General features: G+C 38.8%; 2 protein-coding genes across 5 annotated transcripts; both read right to left on the reverse strand.

Annotated features, from left to right (window-relative positions):
- Positions 1-574: 574 nt before the first annotated feature.
- MYSM1 (Myb like, SWIRM and MPN domains 1) lies at positions 575-18,209 on the reverse strand. 4 transcript variants are annotated; one of them, XM_035333320.1, is made up of 20 exons: positions 18,014-18,209; positions 16,892-16,967; positions 16,643-16,713; positions 15,523-15,600; positions 15,337-15,363; positions 14,687-14,765; positions 13,919-14,017; positions 12,423-13,186; positions 11,354-11,484; positions 10,421-10,524; positions 9,370-9,447; positions 8,212-8,300; positions 7,878-7,932; positions 7,742-7,792; positions 7,002-7,076; positions 6,427-6,615; positions 5,999-6,131; positions 4,645-4,750; positions 4,466-4,520; positions 575-3,931 (listed from the first exon to the last, which is right to left on the reverse strand). In XM_035333320.1, the coding sequence occupies exons 1-20, from the start codon at positions 18,136-18,138 to the stop codon at positions 3,767-3,769; spliced, it is 2,550 nt and encodes an 849-aa protein (XP_035189211.1). In that variant the 5' UTR covers positions 18,139-18,209; the 3' UTR covers positions 575-3,766. The 4 variants fall into 4 exon arrangements, with proteins under 4 accessions (XP_035189211.1, XP_035189210.1, XP_035189212.1 ...); XM_035333319.1 differs by having other exon boundaries at positions 4,466-4,523; positions 18,014-18,208; XM_035333321.1 differs by lacking the exons at positions 15,523-15,600; positions 16,643-16,713 and having other exon boundaries at positions 4,466-4,523; positions 18,014-18,208.
- Positions 18,210-19,062: 853 nt separating this feature from the next.
- LOC118170777 (serine/threonine-protein phosphatase 6 regulatory ankyrin repeat subunit C-like) lies at positions 19,063-22,082 on the reverse strand. Its single transcript, XM_035333323.1, has one exon. It carries the CDS (start codon positions 21,813-21,815, stop codon positions 19,554-19,556), a length of 2,262 nt encoding a protein of 753 aa, XP_035189214.1. The 5' UTR covers positions 21,816-22,082; the 3' UTR covers positions 19,063-19,553.
- Between the last annotated feature and the right edge of the window lie 1,623 nt (positions 22,083-23,705).

Raw genomic sequence — 23,705 nt, forward strand, 5'->3', positions numbered from 1 at the left:
AACTTACGTGAATCAAACTTGGGTAACTAATGTAGTGGTTTGAAAGATCATTTCACGACCACCTTTAGAATCAACTTGTGGCCACTGGAGCAGCTCCAGTGATGTTCCAAACCGCTATATTCATTACCCAAATGTGAAGACATGACAGCAACCCCCAAACCATACCATGTTACTTCACAATTCTGGCTGAAGGATCACTTGATCTGAGAACAGCTTGGGAGGTACCAATTACTATCTCAGCATCAGAGATATCACTGGATAATTTTCTGAAGGAGACCAAAGCAGAGGGTTTGTAAGAACTAATGAAAGCAACAAGATACACAGCTACTGCCCCAAATAAATATTAATGATGAGCTAGAAGTTTGTATGCATGAGTAAGAATAGTTTTAGCTCTCAGTTCAAGACCACGATCATACTTAGTATATTCTCTACTTTTACTGCTTTCTATCAGCTGCGACCAAGCTCCCTCTAGTGGTACCAGGCGATCACTTTTTTGTTGGTACTGACTTGGGATGAAGAAATACCAGATCTTATGCTCAAGGGGCAAGAAGCTATAACAAATTTGGAACACATCTTTTGAGGTACTGAATGTACAGGCTTTACTAGTAGACCTTTGTATACCACCAGGGAGGAATAGCAAAGAAGTGAGCAAAGGGGGAAAAAATATTATGGGCAATTTTAATTTTCTCTGCCTTCAACCAACCACTTCCTGGAAAATTACTTGAACAAAAAGTATGGGCAAGGCTCCTGTCCTCCCCATGAACACAGGGCATAAATACCTGTGAAAAAGTACTGCCAATAATGGGAATAGCAAAACTTGACTTGGCCAACAAATGCCTATAAATGTTGTTTGCCTGAAGCTAAATCTTAGAATAAATATATATCCTAAGATATACACAGACACAGATAGACACACACTCACAATATATATACACACACACACACACACCTGTTGATTCTTCCAGTTTAAATTTCATCATTCCAGTTCTTACTCAACCATTTCCCCTCTCCTGAGGAACAGCTTGGCTGGGAATAACAAGCGGTCTTATATAAAACAATCAAAAAAAAAAATAAACAACCGTAAGAGCCCGCAATGTTTATACTTTTTTATGCTAGCTTTGGTTTAGTATCTGGTTAAAAAAACCCGAGTTTTCCAAGAAAAAGATTTAATGCCTTCCTTACATACATCTTGTAGCAGAACTGACAGTATTAGTAATACAGATTTTTATCTTCTGAGAAGTACGTGACTTCCAAACTCATATTATTAGTCACACAGTCAAAAAATAAAAAGCAGACTAGTTATTTTCTTACCAGGTCTCCTGCCCACAAAATTAGTACTTAGCACGACAGATACGGTATTTTCAATTCGCATACAGTATTGTGTGGTAATATGGGATTATGGTGATCCAAGCAGTTTATTTTCTCCCCCTCCACCCCACTTCTACCTTGAGATGTTGTCAATGGATAACCTTAGGTACAAGAATCACTCTTGGGAAATTTGGGGTCTTTGTGCAGTATTGAGCATTTGATACACACACAACATCCTCTTCTCAAAGAAGCTAACTGCTTCAGAAGTATGCTTTGCTCCACTTTTCTGACTTTTCATGACTTAAATCCAATTAATACAACTGCATTACTTTAACTCACTTTAATTAGTAAACAGAAAAGCAGCTGGCCCATTGGATGTCAGTGTTACCAGACAGCGGTAACATCCTGAAATGGTTGGAAATATACCATATACGGACAGAGAACGTTTACTTCACATTGCTGTTACACATGAGGTTTAAATTCCTCTTTCTACAAATCGGAACTAATTACAGCTTTTAGTACATAAACACCGTGTGATTTTTCTACAGTACCCTCTGCAAAACTGCAACAGAATACCTTACTACTGTAGAATGCTCCAAAACTAAGTAGGGACAGAATGCTTTGTCAACAAGAGTGCAGGCTAAACGAGAAATACAGAAAGCCATGCAGTATTTTTCGTTAGGAAGTCTCAAAGATTATGCTTTAGAATATACGTAGACAGAGCCAACATGCTTTAGAGGGATGCACCAAGCCTGTAAATCATACAGAGAAGTGGGACCTAAAGCTGTGCACAAGCAGATATGACAGTGAAGAGAAAGTAGAACATTCACCAATGTTTTTAAGACCGTATCTCCTGAATCCGCATTGAGAGAACCATCAAGTGCTCATTTTAATATGATCATGTTCTGCAATTCCATTTAGAATCAGGAGACTAACGTGAGGCACAATTAAAAAAATAATTTCAACTTCTGCAAAGGAGTTCCCTCGTTAGGATGCAACTCTACAATTTTAAAGCTCTTCAAACTCTATTTATCTTTATACAAATGAAAAGACGAAGTTAAAGATTTAAACATATAAAATCTTAAAATTCTACTTATATATATCGAAGTAGATGCAAATACATATATCTACATTTTTCAAATAAGAATCAAGTCCGTTTTCATCCCCTCTAGGACAAACTCAAGTTTATACCCTCTACGTATAAACTCAAGTTCTTTCTTGCTTCACGTTTTCAAATATATTTCAGACATACCCAAGAAACTTTGTCCCAGGTAAGCCTCTGTAAATAGCAGTAACTGTATACAGTTCACATTTCATCTTAGAGATTTAGAGAACAAAACGTAAAGCACATTTTTCTGTGAAGACTCAGTGATATAGCTCATGGAACTTGCTCATGGAGCTCATGCAAGTTACAATCGAGAAAAATTCCCAAATGAAGATCAATCTGTTTGTGACTAATTTATCTGAATTTACACTTATATGAGATCATAATCGAAGAACCGATAAAACCAGCACGTTTTCTTGTTGACCTGTACATTGCAGAGAACTAAATTTAAAAGTTGTAGGGATTTGTTTTGTTGTTCTTGGTTTATTTTTTTTTTCCCTCCTTCAAAAAGACAAATACTTTTCTGCTTGTTGCACTAAGCTTGCCATCAATGAAGAGCTCGTTTCCACAGGAAACAGTGGCAATTAGATGTGGACAAATCACAATGATCTAACAGAACAAGGTATCTTCCTGTAGAACAGAAGATCAGAAAGACTGTAACCTGTAATAAACAGGAGTTACCATTTCCACTGGAAATGAGCACAATTAGTAATGAGAAGTCAAAAACTCGCCAGCCTTTCCCCAGCAAATATGGATGCAAGGTGGCAAAGAATATGCCAAAAAGCTACTTGACAATAGGGATCATTGGGGGGATGACAACGGATGATACAGTAAAGCAAAACTGAATAAAATTTCAGATACCAGGAAAATTTAAAACGAGTGAGCTAACAGTTTTTCATTTTAGTGAAGTGGTCAACTTCTGTGAATTCATTCCAACTTAGAAACTCTAAAGCATTAAGGAACAAATTCACTGAGCATAAGACGTGTACCTGCAGATTAACATAAAATCAGAAAAAAAAATCCCAAACTGGAAGACCTGAGAGAAGACAGGATTCACTCTCCACGAAGACTGAATCACAGCACTCAACAACTCCTTCTTCCCAAATGGCAGACTGTGGTAATTAACTAACCCTCATACCTGGCTTTGCAAACTGCTAAACGTTTTTCATGTAGTCAGATCACACTCGGTTTTTCAAGGTATCTTTGAGCCGTAACAATAAAAGGACGCAGGATTCTTTGACTGTTACTATTAAAATGGTAATAATTTTGAAAGTTGACATAACTGGGGCCAGGAGGAAAAGAAAAAGGAAAGTAAGAAAAAAAGAAAAGTCCAGTTCTGTTCTGTTTAAGCCGTCACATTGGCGATTCATTTGAACATTCATTCTTATTTTCTTCAGCATTACTCTTTTTTTCACTCTTGTATGTGGAGAGGAATAAGTTTTCTATTTGAGTCAAGAACTCTTCAGCAATGAAGCAGTTTGTTACCTTGTCTAAAGTCTTCCTCATGCACTCCAAAAGCTAGTCAAGAGAAAAGGCAATTTTAGAATTGTTATTATTCTTGATTTTTTGTTTCCTTCTAGCTGACAAATATTTCATAGGTATTGTTTTTTCCCCTTCTCACTGCAGAAAGCATTTACCTGAATAACATTAAGTTTTAGAAAAGAACAGCCACACAGGAACAAATTCCAGATTCTTCTAGCCTGGGCCTTTTGGCTCCTCTTTTTCCCCCCTTACACAATTGGAAAAGGGCCACACCCAATCATTGTAGCAATGAGTTATAACCAATTGTACAAAGAGGGGCAATACTTAAAGATCTTACTTTGTGATCAGTGCTCAATAACTGGCTATGACAAAAAAGGATTAAAACAGCCTCTTTTCTGCAAGGCGTGTATTAATGTGTCAATTAAGTTCTTTAAAACTGATTTATAGCTATTAGTCTACCTCTGATTTTTAAAAATGGGACATCTCATGATACCAAACAGAGCTGTATTTTAAACAGTATTTAAAATTACAAAACACTGCAATTGAAAAGTCAAAGAAGCAAAAACTTACTTTCTGCAAACAAGTCAGGTCAGAATCTCTGTGAAAAATTTTATCCATGGGGACACTGCTGTTGAAAGAGGAAAAGGAAGTAGTAGAAAGGTAGAAAGCAGACTGATGTCTTCATTGAAACACCACTAACAAATATGCAGAAATTCTAAACTATCTTTGTAGTTTAAACAGATGAATACCTGTGACAGAATTTGTATTTTTCGATTATCCATCTTGTTTTTTCAAATATGAATTCCCACTGAGGTTCCTCCGACATCTGCTGTACTTCAAATTTGTAGGGCAGGCCTGTAATCAATTGAACATGAATATTCACTCTTTATGTTCCTATAGATAATGTGTGTTATTTGTAAGCCCCATTACTTGCCAACATTAAGGAGGCTGAAGTAGAAGTATGACATTTTTCATTGCAAATTTAGTTTTGGTGGGAGTAGGCTACAAGTCTGCTCTCCTCCTTATCCTCCACAATTCCTCGTGCCATAAAGCACACAGAAATCCACAGCGTAACAGAAAAACAGCAAAATTAATCAAGTTTTTTTTTTTTTTATATATAATTTAGTATCACTTTGTTTTTGTAGTTTAAGAATTACTGCACAGATGTGGTCACCACTTCCCCTACAGCTATGAAGCAAGTCTCCACTGTCTGTTCTGCCTACTTCCACAGGAAAAAAACAGGAGGAATTTCAGGTCACGTGGCCTCTTCTACTGCCTTGCCAAAAATATTGGAATCTTTTGTGCTTGAACACAAAAATCAGGACTTAAAACAGGGGAAGGGAGGACAGAGAAGAGGCAGAGACTACAGCCACAAACTGTTATCCTGCGAATTATCCAGATTAACATCAGGGAATGAGTATCTGATCAACACTTGAAACTCCATACAACTTATATGATGTGTTCTTAACTATTCAAGAAAGACATCCTGTTTTCATGAAACACCAATGATACTTTTAAGCAACAATTTATACCTTGTATCTTAGGTTGTGATTCATGCCAGCACGCCATTTCTAGCATCTGCATGACAATTTGTCTTTCATATCTGTTTTTTCGTGGACAGCTGGCAAGTTTGACTTTTGAACCTTCTGTATGTTGAAGGAGTGGAGTAAAAGTTCTTTGCCACTATAGCAGCGGAGTCTTTGCTATAATTCTTCTGTGTCTTCTGTCAAAGGATTAGAAACTCTGCTGCTTTGCTAAACTTAGCAATACACGTGAAACAGTTTCCCAGCTATTCATAGGGATGCTGCATGTAAATAATAGTGACCCTTGCCCCAACCTCTTTATTTCCTTACCAGATTGGGGGTAATACTATGATGTCAGCACACAGGAAAATCTATCTATTTATAGCTGTAAATTTTTGTCCCAACAGCAAGGGATTTCAGGATTACTCTTTAGGTGAAAGTTCTGGTTTTTGCACAGTAGAAATCCTCCCTTAGCACCACACGTATAGCTGTTTCTCAAGCCCCAGTTCAAGAACACACAACATTTTCCCCTTAGTATCCGAAAGAAAATTAAAACAATGGGTAAACTATCAGTACTTACGGTAGGAACCATCAGAACTGATCTCATCACTAATGACTAGACAAGTCATTTGAGAGTACGGAAGAGGATTATTTCGGTTATAAGGACTTATAATCATTCCAATGAACATGGCACCACCCCTGGAGAAATAACTCTAGAACAAACAAACCACACAGGTAAGAAAGTCTTTTTCACAACAGCATTCTGAAATTTTAAAAACAGAATAGACAAGTCAGAAAATACTGGGAAAAAATGGCAAACATTCACACTTGTTCAACCTCATTTAAAGCACCTGTATGTTAGCATGCTCTGCAGAGCTACAAACCAATTTACGAACACAGCTTCAATATGCATGAGTGCAGTAATGTGCATTAACACTGTAAATACCAGAGGGGCTTTAGGGTTGTCGGCTTTTTTTGGTTATTATCTATGTACAAACCAGTAAGTACCTGATATTTAGCTTGAGTGTCAATATCTCGTATAGAAGGGTTGGGGTCGAACGCTGGGTGGGAATGGTACCACCCTATAACACTGTATCCTCTGGCAGCAAGTGTTTCTGAGGCCTGTGTTTGCGATACCGGATCCATCTCGCACTGCAGTCCTGTGCTGAGACTATTGCACGGCTCCGCTGCACAAACCTGTTAAAAAAGTCTCCAGATGGATAAATGCAAGAAATCTTAATCAGTTAAATAAAATTCATTTAAAGAATCTTAAGAGTCAATACCAGATCTTCCTCATGAAAGAGCTGACAAGCCAACGTTTGAACAGAAGCATAAATAACATTTGAAGATTAAAGTAACGGAGAGCAACTTCAATATACTTGAAGTAGTTGCCCTTAGGCTTTGAGCAGCCTGGTCTAGTGGACGGTGTCCCTGCCCATGGCAGGGGGGTTGGAATTAGATAATCTTTAAGGTCCTTCCAAACCAAACCATTCTATGACTCTACGTTTCTATGAAATTAATAAACATATTATCAAAACAGTTTTAATGTCATAGAGAAAATGGAAAAAAGAAAAAACACTTACTTCTACAATTTTATCAGCTTCAGAGTATCTTCCACCTAGTAACCCTATTACTTCTGCCATAGACACATGAGAGTGCTAAAATGATATTAAACAATTATTAAAGTTGTATAATTTCTCCTAGCTTTGATTTGCACATGATAGAATGCAGTGGCTTTCACAGTTGCAGTTCAGTAATTTCTCAATGACATTTAGAAGGAAAACTTAGGACAGATAAAGACTCTAAAATAGTGTTTCAGTTTGAAACAAACAGGAAAGATTACATTCGTTTGTTATACGCGTGGATATTGTGTGTCTTTATTACACTTCCACATATAAAGTGAGCTAGCTTCAAACACCAAAGCCTGAACAGTGCTGTGATGTACTCAACAACTGCACAAAACTTTGGTGCAATGTGTTGATATTAAAAGACACGTCGTTCTATAAACACCCAGAGTAGCAGAAAACAAACCAAGAGGCTTTCAAACTGGCAAATTGTTTTAGAGAGTAGTTTTTAGTAAGTTATGATTAAAGTACTAACACTCTTATCAGTGCACAACCATTTACCTTCTAGAAAAACTGAGCACAGTACAGAAAATGTATTTATCTTTTGGGGCTTTAATACTGGACTGTCACCTCTAGGTCTGAATGGAAAGAAGAATATTTAGCAGCACAGTACTTAGGTTATATTGCCCATTAAAAATAAAACAAAACTAAAAACCACACACATCATAGCTTTCTGAAACATAAAACTTTATCCTCACCAAATCCATTATTAAAAGTGCTTCTGAAGACACTTTCACCTGAAAAGGCTCCTGAAATGATAAACACAGTAATGAGTCTAAGAAAAATAATACAACTAAACAAAGCATTCTCAACTATTTGCTCATAGATACATACCTGTTTTTCTTCAGTGAATAAACAGCATGGTATCAGCTGAAAGGGATCAAAGGAACTATAAAATGAAAGAAAATTTCTCTAAAGATGTAGGACAGTCAGGAAACTTTCCTAGTTTCCCACTGTCTCCTTAGTGTAGGAAGAATGTCTTCTTCACTGGATTTGTTCATCCCATATTAGGATGGCTTCCACCAAGTATAGAAACCTCACCACCCACACTTGTGAATTTAGTACCAAACGTTTGACATGCATACACGTTATTTGTATCAGCCTGACACCACGCAAGCCAGTTGTTTTATTTCTGGACCTACTTTTGAACATGATGTACTTTAAATACCTTTTAGTTTGTCTTGAACCTTTAGAAGATTTTGCAGGTTTCAGTTTTTCTTCTTCTCTTCTTCTTGCTAATTCTTCAGCAGACAGATGCTAAAAAAATAAAATTGATCTGTCAGTGTCTTATGTGCTCTTTCAGTAGTGATTCTAAGAAGAGGCCAAAATGAATTCTTGCTATCAGTGTCCTCTTGATATGCTACCAACTGTTGTGTTACAGGACTACTCAAGATAGAGGGCAACAGCTACAGCAGAATCAAACAGTGTGAAAGTAACGATAATTAGAGACCTAGTCTGCAGGACTGAGGAGAGAATTCTTACATTTCTCAAGGCAACCAAATTCAATAAAAAAGTTATCACAGCCCAATCCCAAACTATAAATAAATGCAAATCTGGTAATTAAGGAGAAAAGGTTATCATGACACCTTTTCAGGGATTAACATTTTCAGATTTTTCTTTCAACCCAGAGCTATATTTTGCAGAAAGCAAAACTATGAAGAAAGGTAAACTCTGAAACTGTAGTATGTGATTTTTTGTTTATTTTTTACTTTTTAAATAATAGTAGGAAGTCATCCTTTCAAATATCCAGAATAATAAAAAAAGAATCAGGTAACTTTTTTTTTTTTTTTTCTTTTAAGGAAAACGTGAACCAATATTTTCCTGCCAGATTCATGGTAATTTCAAATCAAATAAAACTGAACTTTGTAAGGAAATAAGACTGATTTATTTTAAGTTATAAGCAAAAGGAATCAGTACAGAAATTCATTTCAGGTTTTTCTGATCCTTGATGATTAATATTTTAACCTTAGCATTGCCTTAACACTATCCCCCACCATGTAAAGTTTTTAACATGAAACGAGACCAATTTTTCTGTAACTGAAAATAAAGGGTCATGAAGTCTCCTACAAAACAAGGCAAGGAGCTTTACAGGCATAAAATTGTGGAGGTCCATAGACACTCACAGCATGAACGCCTTTGTAAACACCAAAGTACAGTTGTATTTATCAGCAGATGTAACAACTGCTACATTATTTTTAGCTTTGCTGTTGCAGAACCAATAATTTCAATACCTATAAGAGGAAAATGGTTGTGTAATATTTGATGCAACATCACCTGCTAGCCATTACCAAGAATTATTCTGTAAACAGTTTAAAAAATGGGTTACCTCAAATGTCTGTCCTTCCAAATCCTTAGCATCACACCAGTTTCCCCAAGGGTCTCGCACTCGCCGTCTTCTTGTACGCTGCCGCAAGCAAATCAACATGAGTGAAAGATCAAACTTCTGAAAAAACTGCATTTGCTTCATTTAATCAATCATAAGAACATAATCCAAAAGGTTACTGCTGCATGAGTTTTACTAACATATGACATATTTCCAGAAAAGAAAAACACCCTGGAGTTCTGCAGAATTAAGTAGCTTGCAATCTGCCATGAAATATCACCAGTGAAGTTCTCAGTTTTTAAGGCTGTAAAGAAAAACACCTGGATGTCGCTCCACGGAACATCAATATCCTTGGCAGCAACAGCACATTATTATCCAACTGCAAATTACAGCACAGACAACACAAAGCTATAAACCAGTACGTTTACGTCTAGTGTACGCTACTGTTCTTCATATTAAATCAATCCCACTTACAAATAAAATATTTTTCTTCTCATCAACTGATTTACTCTGCTATGAAGTACTTAAAAATGCTACATTAAACGCAAATATGAAAATTAATTCTGGCAAACATTTGTAACTCGTGTAATTATGAATGAGTTACTACTGTGCCTAACTGAGGGCCTTATGCACACAGAAGTTATGTCATAAACACAGTATACTTAATGATTAAAACACAAGCAACTTAATCACACACTACCAATACACTCCGCTGTTTTCTGGCTAATTTAGACTAATAAATCATAGAGAGATGGAGAAAAGCGGCTGGGGCTACATGGAAAAGACTGAAACATAACCTCTGATTTCTGTTCAGGTACTTATCTCTGTCCAAGAGAAGAAAAATTAGGACAGATTCCTGTCAGAAAGCAAAACTTAAGACTAACTTAGGACTTAATAAGACTAACACTTGAATTGCAGGGCATCCTAATGAAACAGCAAACCAAACAAGAGAAGTTTCCTGAGATGCCCTGACTTGAAAATAAAAACCTGAAAAAACTTACAGTTAAGCGTTTTCCCCACCACCACCTTCTTCTCCCTCACCCCAAAAACGTACCATGGACTGCAAACGCTGAGCCAGCTGGTATGCTTCCACTGTGTCTTTGCCTTCTTTGGAGCGTGTTTTATCAGCTGGTTGGGGCCTGTTATAGACAGCCTGTTCTACAGAACAGATAAACAGATATGCGCTGTACGTCAGTAAAGCATGAAGTGATAAGCAAATGCAATAAAGGAGAACCCAACACTCTGAAATGACATCTCCTGGTGGTCATATTACTGACTGATTGTATAGTCTTCTCTCACTACCAGAGCATTTTTAAGACAGAAAATCTTCCTTATTGTTAATTCATTTCTAGTAACTTCTGCTTTAGACAAAATTTATCGTAGGAAATTCCTCTCTTCCTAGGTGTCCTTGGACCAAAGGTTTGGACCAAAATTAACCCAATACAGAGCCTCTCAAACTGAGCATTTATGACAGAAACTTTTAGGCGTATACATCCTTTTAACGTGTCAATTAACTTCAGTATTGGATTTTTGTTAAAAAGAGGTAGTTGAGGGCAAAGACATTGTTTTATTTAGGAAATGCTTCAATATGGGAAAGAAGGGAAAAGAAACAGTAACTCTTATGCTATCTTTGGGGGAAGGAAGGCAGAATTTCAGATACAGTAGGTCTCAGAACTTCACACTACACGAAGTACTAAGATTCTCTGCTACAGAACCTAAATAAACAACTATTTAAGACATTTAAAGTACATGAAGCAGAGAACTTAGAAAATTATCCACATGGACACTTGGTTCTGCAAAAGTATGGTCATCTGTGCTTCAGTGAACTCTGACTTTCTTTTGAAGACTTATCTACCAACCTTCACGTTCACCCTTCCCATGAAAACATTCATTTTAATAGAAAAGCTGACAGCCAACAATAGATGCTCTCAGGATGCACGAATTAAAATTTAAGTTTTGAATCAATTCCAATAAAAATATTTTTTACCACAGCCGAAGTTAATTGCTCCTATTAATTCCAAGTACGTGTGGATCCGTCCAATACAGTTAACATCACCGCAGTTCTTAAGGCCCGGGCGCACTGAGGTCTTGTTCAGGTATTTGGGTTTACATCTCTCCCTAAAATAAAGTAGAACACATCATCAAACCAAACAAACCATCGATGGGGACGACTCGTGTGACTTCTCTGAGGTTAAGATGAGACACCAAAATGTTTTTTTCGCTGATGCATGCACCACGCAGAGAAACTGCAGCAAAAATACGAGTTTCACAAAATGAGTTTCAGTTAGAATAAGCCGTTATAAAGGTCACTCAACGAGAACCCAGTTAGACTTGGTAATTCTTTCTACTAAAAAGCAAGCTAAACCCGCCAACAAGCACGTAAACCAAAACTGTAACAAGCTATGTTTAGCCTGCTACCATGGATCATCAAGGTTCCTTAAACTGATTCTTTGCAGATGGAACATAAAATATTCAAATGTACGAGCACTACTCCAAATTGATTCTTAATTTGAAGTTCTTTTGATAAAGAATCTTTTCTATAGTGCAGACTTTCTTCTAGCTGCCCTTCTGTGAAGGCAGTGCTACACACCATTATGGAATGAGTTTAATCAGATATTTTGAAGAAACATTAAAGCCATATATGCATTTTTATATATTGGATGACAAAAACTGAAAGGAAAATAAGCATTGCCAAACAGTAGCCAGACCAAGTACTGTATCAGCACAAAATGCTTATTTCTGTAATGCTTTGAAGTATTTCTATTGCCTAGCTTCCAGAATGTCACAAAAAAAAAAAAAGGGAAGAGTTAAAAGCAGCATTAATAATCAGAGCTGTTCACTGGTAATCTTTAGAATGCTACCATATAACTAATTTTGTTCTTTTCAGAAGCAAGCTATTGCTATTAAGTACTGCTTTAGCTACAGCAAAGGAGGACACAAGTGATATTACAACTGGCTGCAATTACATGATCTTTAAGGTACCTTCCAGATCAAACTATTGTATGATTCTATGATTTTAATTCTTTATTTCAGAAAGCAAAATTAATGCATCTTACCATTGATCCAAAATATAATTCCTAATTTTCAAATAACGCTCTGGTGTTTTAGCCTGACGCCCTTCAAAAAATTCAGGAATAGCTTGTTTTTCTTCTTCCAGAATAATGCTTCTATCGATCTCCACTTCTTGATCAGGTGGCTTAAGCTCCTCTGCTTCCTCTTGATGATCTTCATCCGCTTGGCAGGGAGAATGAAAAAGCAATCCGTTATCAGCCAGGTCTCTCTGCTCCTCATTATGCTCTTGACCAGCAACTTGCCTAGAACCATGAGATGTTACTGTTCTGCCTTGTTCAACTTTCTCAATAAAATTATTGCATTGCTGGTAATCTAAATTCACAGATTTATCACCGTTCATGTGCTGAGAACATGTTGCCGCGACACCTCGAAATAGTAACACATCCGCTGTGTCTTGTTTGGTATGCTGGGAATCTTCTTTAGGTAAAGAAATAGCAGAACCATGTCCAACAGATGGAAAAACATGTTCCATTCCTTTCGTTTCTTCAACTGGGCTTTTTGAAATTACAGATAATTCAGGTTTTCCAGCATCTTGCTGGAACGTAGGAGAAAATAATTCATCCATGTCATCGGTAATGTCTACTTCTTCATCATCTGACAGCTTTTCAATTTTCACTGCATTCAGATTAGGGTCTGCACGGCCTCTCAAGTTTCCAGATGACCATGCTTCTACCCTTATCCCATCTTCAGAAGGAAGACTGCTACCACACTGATTTTGCTCTTCTCTCTCAGAGTCATCATTTTTTGCCTTAGGGAAGTATAAAATATTTTTAGGAGGGAAAAACAAACAAACAAACAAAAAAAACAGAACAACCCCATCTGCCACCCAAATAGTCAGAACTATTTTACTTGAACAACAGACAGATGTTCTGAAAAGAGGCGTTTGATAGACTGACAAAGATTTACGACTGAAACAGGTAGCCACAATCAGCACTGTCAGCAGGTAAACAAGCTGACTCAATATTATGTATAACATCATCTCAGAAAAATCAAGAAAAATATTGAAGTGTTTCTTCCTCAATGAAATTTTACTTTCTAACATACTTTAATCCATTAAAATCAACTTTTACACAACAATATAGAAATACTAGCCAAAGTCTACCATTTACTTTAGTTCAAAACCAGACAGTAGTAATTCCTTCTTAAAAGCCCCTAAAGTTTCAAATGCAACTAAAGATAAAACTACAGTGAACATGTAGTTCATTACACGTTCATTACACTTAGTTATACTACACCCTATATATACTATATACCCCTTACAGTTATACTACACATAGTTTAGATACACCAGTAATAAAAATAGTGGAGTCTTCCTAGGAATTTGAAGTCCTGTCTAACTTCATATTTAAATTTGCAAATAAGTATGCTCTACTTTTCTGAATATGAAAATAAATAGACTAGGTACTTTGAGAGCAGTATCCTGAAAACATAGACTAAAACCAAATTACACGTACAACAACATATTTGAGATGCTGCTTACCTTGTTCTTAAAGTACTGCCTAGCATAGCTCTTTACTTGTAGAACAGTGCGACTTCCAATCAGCTTGGCAATTTTTGTCCACCGGCGGCCAAATTTCACCTAGTACAGAGCACGCTGAAGTTAGCCAGCCTCAAAGTGCAATGTCTGGAACATTCATGTCCAAGAAGGATTTAAAAACTCAGTCATCACAAACACAATAACAGTACGACTAAACCCAAGAATCTCACTGGTTGTATCCTACCAAAAAAAAGCGCATCCAGCAGTAAGAATTATTGCTGTTCTTCACTCAGTGCAGACATGCTATAAATTACGTTGCTTATTCACTTGAGGAATCCTGCTGAAATAAATTTGTACTTGCTGAATCAAACCCTACTACATTCAACACTGTACAACATACCATCTCTAAAGATCTTGCAATGCTAGCTAACAGATTTCACTTTATTAGCTGATTTAACTAGAGAATGTAGTACGCAATTAACTACAGTGATACGATCATACAATTCATAAAGCTGTATGTTTGAGATACTTTGTGATCTCAAATCGTAATCAACCTCACACAAACAAAATCTGATAAACAAACAGAACCATTTTTGGCAATTCATCAGTATAAACCTGATTTATCATTACACCCTTAGTACGAGGCAATTATTTTTAACAAATTAGAAGTGCAAAAGCAGATAAATATAACAAGCTTACTTATTATTATTTTGCTACTGAAGATAAATTAACAATATCTAAACAAGATATTACATTTAAACATAAACATACCAGTCCTTGTTCAAACAGTTCTTTTTCTTCTGACGTCCACTTCACTGAGTAGCTAGTCGATTTTGTAGGTGATCGCACCCTAGGACAAAAAGGAAACCAAAGTTAGTGGTTTCTGAAAAACATTCTCAAATCCCAGTAACTGAAGACAACTCCTGACAAGAGGAATAATAATCATCTCCTGTAAAGCTCAGGGTATTGTTTTAAGCATGAACGTGGCTGAACATTGAGAATTATGTCAATTTCTCCAACACAAAGGAAGATTCTAAACAACACAACATTTGTCAGTAACTAACAATGCAGAAGTACATAGAACAAGTAAACAGAGAAGTTCAGGTGAGAAAGCCAACTTAAATCAACACTTTTTAAAAATATAAGGACCACTGTGCTACAAAACACACACACACATATATATATATATGTATGTGTGTGTGTGTGTGTGTTTATTTTACTACAGGCCTCTTACTACACACATTTCTGTGTGCTGAAATATCCCTTAAATAATTTTGTACAGACAACTTAATCTTGTGGAACTAACTATTTTTTGTGTATAGTATCTTCACAAATCAGAAGCCACACTGAAAAATGCACCTCAAAGTGTAAACATTTATAAAATTAATAAAAAAATAATCATTTAATTAAAATGTACGTACATGACTTTTCCAGTTTTCTTATGTGGACTGCAAATACAAAACAGAATGAAATTAAAATTAGTAATTGTAATATGTATTTATGTGTAATTAGTAATATGCTATTGCATATCTCAGCAAGTAACCTTACTGTAGAAGGACTTTCAGTTTCTTATCATCTGAGATTTTTTTTTCTAGAACTCAGCTTACCTTTTCATAGATCTTTTCTCTGCTTCCTTTTGATTAAGCCATATTTTCTCAGAAAGTGATTTATTAGATAAATAATATCTGGAATTGTTATTAAGAAAATTTTCAAAGCATAAAAAATAGCTGTACATGTGAGAATTCTAAAAATCGTATAAATTACACTGGTTCATAATCATTCAGTTGTAGAAATACTGCACATACGGCTTTCAAAACTGAGATACACACTATTTCACATGCTCCTAGTAGCAATGAAGGAAGGGGTATTTGATTTCTGAATCTACATGCTCTCTTTTAGCAAATTAGGTATCCTGCTTCCACAACAGAATTTTTATTTTCTGACGTAGAAACCTTACTGAGGACTTTTCTTTGTACTGATACCTTATCCATTTTCAAATTAATCCTCAATAACTGATTCTGTTGCTTTATGTTAATGTTTCTTTTATTACTGAGTATTACCCAATTACAAAAAGAACATTAATATAAACTGGACCTTGAGTAGTACTGCCATCACCACCCTTGATTGGTGAGGTCAACCTATGCCAGAAACACTACTAATGATAAGAATATTTCAGCCAAAACTTAAAAAAAAATAAAGCTGTTCGTTCCACTAATTTCATCTTGCATACTGTCAAATTATATGCATAACAAGACCAAAAAAAAAAAAAAAAAAACAGACAGTGAGCCAATGCAAGTGAAGAACAAGTCAGAAGAACTTGTGCTACCTATATAAGGCCTACAAATTCTGTAGTTTAAGTCATTCCTGCCCCTACCTCAATGTCTTTCCAGCTGTCTCCTCCTCCCTCCCTCTCAAGTGACTACCCAAGAACATTACGTTTCCAACCAGTAAACTATGTAACTGTGACTATTTTTAGGTATTGTCAATAGACTGTGAAGAAGCCAAAGACTTATCAACATCAGTGCGAGCTAGGGGTAGCTGCATCATTTAATTAAGGAATCCTCTCTGACTCCTGTAGTCTGCATACAAGGTGACAGTATTTCAGTCACACTCACAAGGAAATGTGAATTTGTCAATTTCCTTTGGAAACAAGACGTTTTCTGTTGTCACACAGAAAAACAAAACAAAACAAAACAAAAACATAAAAGCATGTCAGGAAAAGGATACTCTTCCTCCAGCAACATTTTCTCAATGACGGCCCTGTTTTCTTCACTAATGCTGCTGTCCAACGTCCACGGCTGCAAATACAAATATTTCTTAATCTTCGAATTCTGCCATGCTGTTATTTGAGTACCAAGAATCAATATATAATAGCTTCTAAAAGAGCACGTACAAGAACATGTAGCATGTAAGAGAATAGAGAAAACAAGCAACGATAACCTTGCTAGAAGTACCGTTCATTTTAGAATTACTTACAAGACTGTTATCAGCTCTCCAAGATGAATCAAGATAGTGGTCCTGCAGCAAGCTCGAAGCTGTACTTTCATGATCTCTGGAAAAAAAAAAAAATGGTGTTCAAAAACAATGCAAATATATTCAAACAAAATGAATGCTGTCAGAGTTAAAATAAATGTACAGCTAAGTAACAAAAGCATTAACAGAAGATGGCAGAATGAGATACTAAAGCTAAAAGCCACACATTGCAGACCATTGTATAACGTTCCTCTTTCATAATACTCCATGAGATCCAAGGGATAAGGGGCAGCGCTAGGTTAAAGGTTTCACCAGAGGATCCTAGAGGTCTCTTTCAGCCTCAATGATTCCACGATCACACATGGCATGAACCCACCTCAGCATCTTTATTAGAGCTCTCAGTAGCAACATCTCACCTCTAAACTGCATGAGATACCGCTGAAACCCCAAGCAGTAAAGTCTCATCCAGAAATATCTGCATGCAGGAGGGACCTTGCAAATTACACAGCAATGAACAATGCCAGGATTTCATGGGCAATTAGAGAACTATGCTTTTAATAGCACCATTGATGTGTGGCACCTCCGCTTAACATTTCTCCATTTTTCCCCTCGTAAGGTAAGCACACCCCCTTACAATGAAAATAATGTTTCCTTCTAGAGGAATGCTCATATGCGCATAAGGTGTAATAGAACCTTAGCATATAGTGTGGTTATTCCTCTTACAGACCTCGTCCAGATTAAGATTTTTCTGTAAATACTTGTTTTTTACTTTGAGCAGACCACCCCTGACGGACTGCCTTCTACCTTAACGCGGCACAAAACCTCCCTGGCAATTTATGTAATCACTTGCTATCAAAGTCTCCACAGAGAAGTCTGAACGCCCTTCAGGAAAGGGGCCCTACCCCCTTACCCCGCCACCAAAACGAAGCCCACCCCCGGCCCCCCACAGCCCCGTGCCACCACCACCAACACCCCTCAGGGGACCCTAAATCCCCTCCTGCACCCCGCAAGCCCCCGAGCCCGGCCAAGAATGGGGGCGGACGAGCGGCCCCCTGGCTCTGCCTCCCGCCGCCACAGGCGGCCCTGGCCCCCTGGAGCCCACCCCCGGGGCACCGCCTCGCTCACCCCGGCGCCCCCTCGCCGGGCGCGGCCGCCGGGTCCCCCTCGACGTCCACCTCCGGCTCCTCCGCCGCCATCACGGCGGCCCCGACCTCTCGCGAGGCGAAGAGGGGGCGGGAAGGGGGCAGCATGGCGGCGGCGCACGCGCGGCTCCCGGGGTGAAGCCGCGCCCTGAGGAGAAACCGGGCGGAGGCGGGGAGCTGGCGGTGGGGTGAGTGCGGCTGGAAGCCTGTGGGGCCGAGGTGGCGGCCGGACAGGTCTCTGCGTGAGGGGAGGCGGGCTCCCCGGTCCTGGGCCCCGGCCCCGAAGGAATATGAATTGGCTGAGGGACCTTGTTGTGGTGCAGAGGTGCCTTTTGCCTTCAGCCCCACGGTCACGTCTGTTAATAGAATCCTAGAACCATTAAGGTTGGAAAAGACCTCCGATATCATCTGGTCTAACCATCACCCTACTACCAATGTCACCTACCAACCATGTCCCCAAGCACCACGTCCAACTTTTCCTTTGAACACTCCCAGGGATGGTGACGCCAGCACCTCCCTGGGCAGCCTGTCCCAGTGCCTGACCACTCTTCCTCAGAAGAAATGTCTCATTTCCAACCTGAACCTCCCCTGGCACAACTTGAGGCCATTCCCTCTAGTCCTATCACTAGTTACCTGTGAGAAGAGGTCGACCCCGAGCTCCCCACAGCTTCCTTTCAGGTAGCTGTAGAGAGCAATAAGGTCTCTCATCTGGGAGATGGCAGCAGAAGGGTGTTGTGTTCCTTAAAGCATTGTAACATGGCCATAAAAATCCCATTTTTTTTTCCCACATGCTTTTAAACTTGTTCCATTTTGCAAGAAGCATTTGGCCCTTCATGGGATGGCGCTCCTGTTCGTGTAGTGAAGGGAAGCATGAAAGGCCGACTGTCACTGTGAAGAAAATGACCACAGAACACTCAAGAACATGTTTCTATTCCAAGAGATGGCAATACAAATACTTTGCCTTGAACCAATAATTTCTGTTGCAGCCTTTTTATTCTGAACATCTTTGTGCTGTAATCAATCTGAAAGTGAAATTAATAAACAGAAAATGTGGTAGGTTGATTTCATTCCCTCTGCTTAAAAAATACAAAAACTAACCAAATGCTGTAATGAAAGACAGAAAATCGATTTTTTAGAGTCCCAGGTTATGTTAAAGTCATGAGACAGGGTATAACACTCGTATAAAGAGGGTCCAGGCCAATATTGAACGTTAGTGCAGCACCCAGTAGTGCCTTGAAGACAGCAACACTCTCGTAGCAAAGCTTTGGGGCCCCACCACTCCCCTGGTTGGATTATATCAAGCCTCGTGACAGGATTAGCATGAAGAAGTAGCTGCAGTAAATCCGAACGTGACCAACGCTATGTTTAAGATATGGCTTTTGGCTTTTTCCATGGCCTCTTTTGATTACTGACTTAATTCTGCCTGTCCTAACATAATTCTCAGTCATACTGGGCAACAGCACTATCCAAATTATTTTAAGGAATAATTCTGCATTTACATTTAAAATATTTGCTTTACATATTTATCTTGTTATTAACATTTTCTTTTTCAAAAGCGTGACAATCTGGGCCTGATTTTCGGTTCCGTTAGATTCTGCTACTTGCAGTGGGGTCTTTTTGAGACCGTTAGCAGCTAGCAGGTTGGCTTTTTCTCCTTGTGACCAGTTTATGAGGGAATTCACAGCATTTAAATGACCAGCCCTGCAAGCACAATGCAGTGGAGTGTCCTTGCTGTTGTCTAAGGCATTAATGGCTGCCCCGTAACTCAGTAACACATTTATCAAGTCGCTGTGTCCATATTCCGCTGCAATATGCAGCGCAGTCTTTCTCCAAATGTTTCGGTCATCGATATTCTTATTTTTCCCTGATGTCAGAAGAAGTTTTACAATCTCAGTGTTTCCTTTGATGGCCGCATAGTGCATTGGAGTACATCCGTCCATGTCCTTAACCCCAGGTCTTCCTTTTGTAGCCAACAGTACTCTGAGGACGCTGAGATGTCCTCTCTCGGCTGCAGCGTGCAGGGGGGTCCTTTTCTCTTTGTCTTGTGCATTGGGGTCAGCGTTAGCATTCAGAAGCGTCTCCACCATTGTTTTGTCCCCTTTTTCAGAAGCATAATGTAAAGGTGATTTTGACTGCCTGTCCTTAGCATTAACACTGGCTTTGTGGTGCAACAGCTGTTGGGCAACATCAGCGTTACCTCTCTGACTTGCAACATGCAGAGGAGTCACCAGCTCTTTAGTGACAGCGTTAACGTTGGCCCCAGCGTGGACTAACAGGCTAACTAATGCTGCTTTATTATGCAGCGCAGCAACATGGAGCGGGGTTTCATCAGCCTGATTCGTGAGTTTAACATCCATCCCTTTGCGTAGGAGAAGATCTGTGATGGAGGCAGCCCCGGCCTGAACGGCCAAGTGCAAAGCTGTGTCTGAGGCAGGAGTCTTTATTCCCAAGTTTGCTCCCTTTTCAGTTAGAACTTGTGCGGACTCAGCCTTGCCTGTTTCGCATGCCAGGAGTAAAGGAGTGTACTGTACTTCGTTGTAGGCGTTCACATCTGTACCTCGGTCAGCTAAAGCCGCTACAATGCCGTGCAGATTTTTCTGTACAGCTTTAAAAAGAGCTGACTCCATCAAGTCAGATGGCAGATCTGCAGAATATTCTAGCAGCATTTTGAAGATGGACGGGTGGTTGCTGTTGAAGGCTCTTTCAGCCATGCTGGAATCAACCCTGGCTCCAGCCTCTAGCAGTACTTTTGCAGTGTTTTCAAACCCACGAGAAAGAGCATAACTGAGAGCGGTCTGTCCTCGTTCGTCCTTTCCATCAATGGAGGCACCGCTCTTTAAAAGCATTTTCACCAGACTGCTTTCATCCTTAAGGGCTGCTCTGTGCAAAAAGCTGTGCTGATTCCTGTCGCTTCTTGCCTCTTCTCTCAGGAGCACCTTCAGTACGTGACTGTGGCTGTTCTGCGCGGCCACATGAAGCGGCGTCTTGCCTTCTTTATCCAAGCTGTCCATGGAAGCACCGCACTGCAGAAGCACTTTCACTGCATCACCGTGGCCCTTCTCAGCAGCCCTGTGCAGTGGTGTTCTTCCTTTCTTGTCCCTCACATCTGGCTTAGCGCCTTTGCTGATCAAATATTCCATTATTGCTACGTGTCCATTAGTGGCTGCAACATGCAGAAGGGTTTCGTTTGAGGAGCTCATTGTGTTCATATCATTATCTTTCAGTGTTTTCTCTAACTCAGAAAGACAGCCCTTAGCAACTGCCCCAAAGATGCCTCTGTCAGAATGACCTTTTCTAGGTTTTGCTGCTCCTGAAAGTTGGGTTTCTTTTTTTCTGGTTTTAATAGCCCAATCTTGCTTTTTTCTTCTAGGAGTCTCTTTTTTTTCCTGGTACCCTTCACTGCTGTTTTCAAACAAAACCTTGTCTTTTTCGAGTAAGTATCCTACCAATTGTCTTCTTGCATCTCTGATGCTTTCATTAACTTCGCTGACATATTTTCTCATCTCGTTATAAAGTTTTGGCTCCACCTGCTTTAAACAAGGATAAAAAAAGAGCCTGCAGGCTCGTTCGCCTTGAGAAATCAGTATGTCTAAAACTCGGGAGTTCTTTTCGGTTCGTGTCCTGTAGAAACTCATGACCATCTTTTTTTCTGGGGAAAAAATACCATTGTCTATCAGCCAGTTCAGCAGGTGGTCTGGGTCATTTATGCCTTCTATTAGCTCCTCTCTTTTAATTCGTAGGACTTCAATTGCATACGGATTTGTGAACAGGCTGGTTGAATGCATGCTCACGTTGATAAGCAAAGAGAACTGAGCTGCTGTTTGAGGTTTGGAGTTAAGTACGAAGTAGCAAAGTGGGATCACATCACTGCATGCAGTCCTTTTTACAGAACTATGAACCAGCAATTGTTGTAGCTCAGTGATAAATCTTTAAAGAATGAGAAAGAAATCAAAGCACTCTCACCTTTAGCTCTCCAGTTTTGTTAGAAGTCCTTTGATCTTCTCTGTTCTTCCTTAGCAACAAGTGACGTTTAGTAACCAAACAATAATCAGTGACTTATAGACACTGCACTCGGAAGACTTCTTCCAGACTATTTAATGTAAAATAAGGGAGGAAAAATGCTTCTGTGAAGCTGGTATTTTCGTAGAAGGTTTGGGTTTATCAGGTTCCTTTGGGCCAAGCTGTTTTTTGTAGGTGCCTCCATGGCCAGTCTTTCAGACGTGACAAAAGAAAATCAGCAGCGTAGTTACAGTTGCTATGATTGCACACTTTGTACAGTCTTAAATGAAAGAGTACACGTTGCCAGCTATGTAGGTGAAAGCCCCATCATGTAATGAAATGAAAACATGAAGATCGAGATAAAAATAAGCTGTCTAAGGCAGCTGGCTATAAAAAGCGTTCCAGCCTTTCTATTACGAGTTACAACTTCAGTCTGTGAGGTGTGTTTGACTGTAAGGTTATTTAGCTTGTCATTCTTAAAACTGCCTGGAACATAATTCTTTTACATGAGGTGGATCAAGGTGTGTGATTCAGGACCCAACGTTTAAAGTACAATTAAGTAAGGCTTCAAATCTGTGAATATGTATGGTCTTCAGTAGGGGTGTAGGACCTTTGAATCTAGCTGTAATTAATTTAACTTATTGGTGTTTAAATCCCTCACAGACAGAGGTAAATACAGTAATAATCGTCTGCATATTTGGAAAACAATTGAGAGAGGAATTAAGATGACAGGGATCTGTAGGAGCAAGAAGTAAAATGAGCTGAAAAGCTGACAGCAGTAAAATGAGCTGAAAAGCTGACAGCTTGACCTTATTTAAGCAAATGGGAAATGTTGCTGTCTGTTTCCTTGCCCTTTCTGTTGGGTCCTGCTACCTTTGCATGTATTTTCTTTAATAGCATGTACAGTGTGACTGATAAGAATTTTTTAAAAAAGTTTATTTTACTTTTATAAGATTACAAAATTTATTCTATTAAAAAATGATTTATTAAAGAAATAGCCAGGAAAAGCAAGACTTTCATATATGTTTTGAAAGCCAGCCAGTGACCAAGTCAGCAAATTTGACAGCCAATTTAAGAGCCCAATAATTCCTCTGAAATGCAAAGGAGGGCACTACACCAAGAACAGCAAAACTTTTGTTGTTTAGTTAATCATTGTTAACACTTAACATGGAAAAGTCGAGTTTATTGTAAGGAGTCAGAGGTCTGAATTGTGCTCCCAAATCTGCTAATGACTCAGTCGGTGATCTGCAAATTATTTAATCTTCAGGCCTGACTCAACAGAGTACTGAAGATATATGTCTTGAGTAAACTAATAGTCCTTACTCAAAGGTTGCTGGAGTGGGATCTTTATTCCTCCACTATTATTGTTCCAGTGCAAAACAGAGGTAGCGATGCTTGATTTCCTTCACAGGAAAGTTTTGAGCGCTATCAATGGCAAATGTTAGGCGAGTGCTAAGCAGTATCGTTAATAAAGAAAGCACACGAAAAATGTGGAACTCCGGAAAAAAAAAATTAAAACCAGAAATTGTGATATTATTTAAGAGTCTAGTATTAAGTCTAGTATTACGGCAGTAATTTCCTAATGCGCTGAGCACAGAAATTGTCCTAGTAAACTCTGCTAATTACAGGGTGCAGTACTCCTCACTGGCCTTGAGGAGGAACATTTGAACAATATA

This window comes from Oxyura jamaicensis, chromosome 8 (assembly GCF_011077185.1).
Source record: "Oxyura jamaicensis isolate SHBP4307 breed ruddy duck chromosome 8, BPBGC_Ojam_1.0, whole genome shotgun sequence".
Lineage (NCBI taxonomy): Eukaryota > Metazoa > Chordata > Aves > Anseriformes > Anatidae > Oxyura > Oxyura jamaicensis.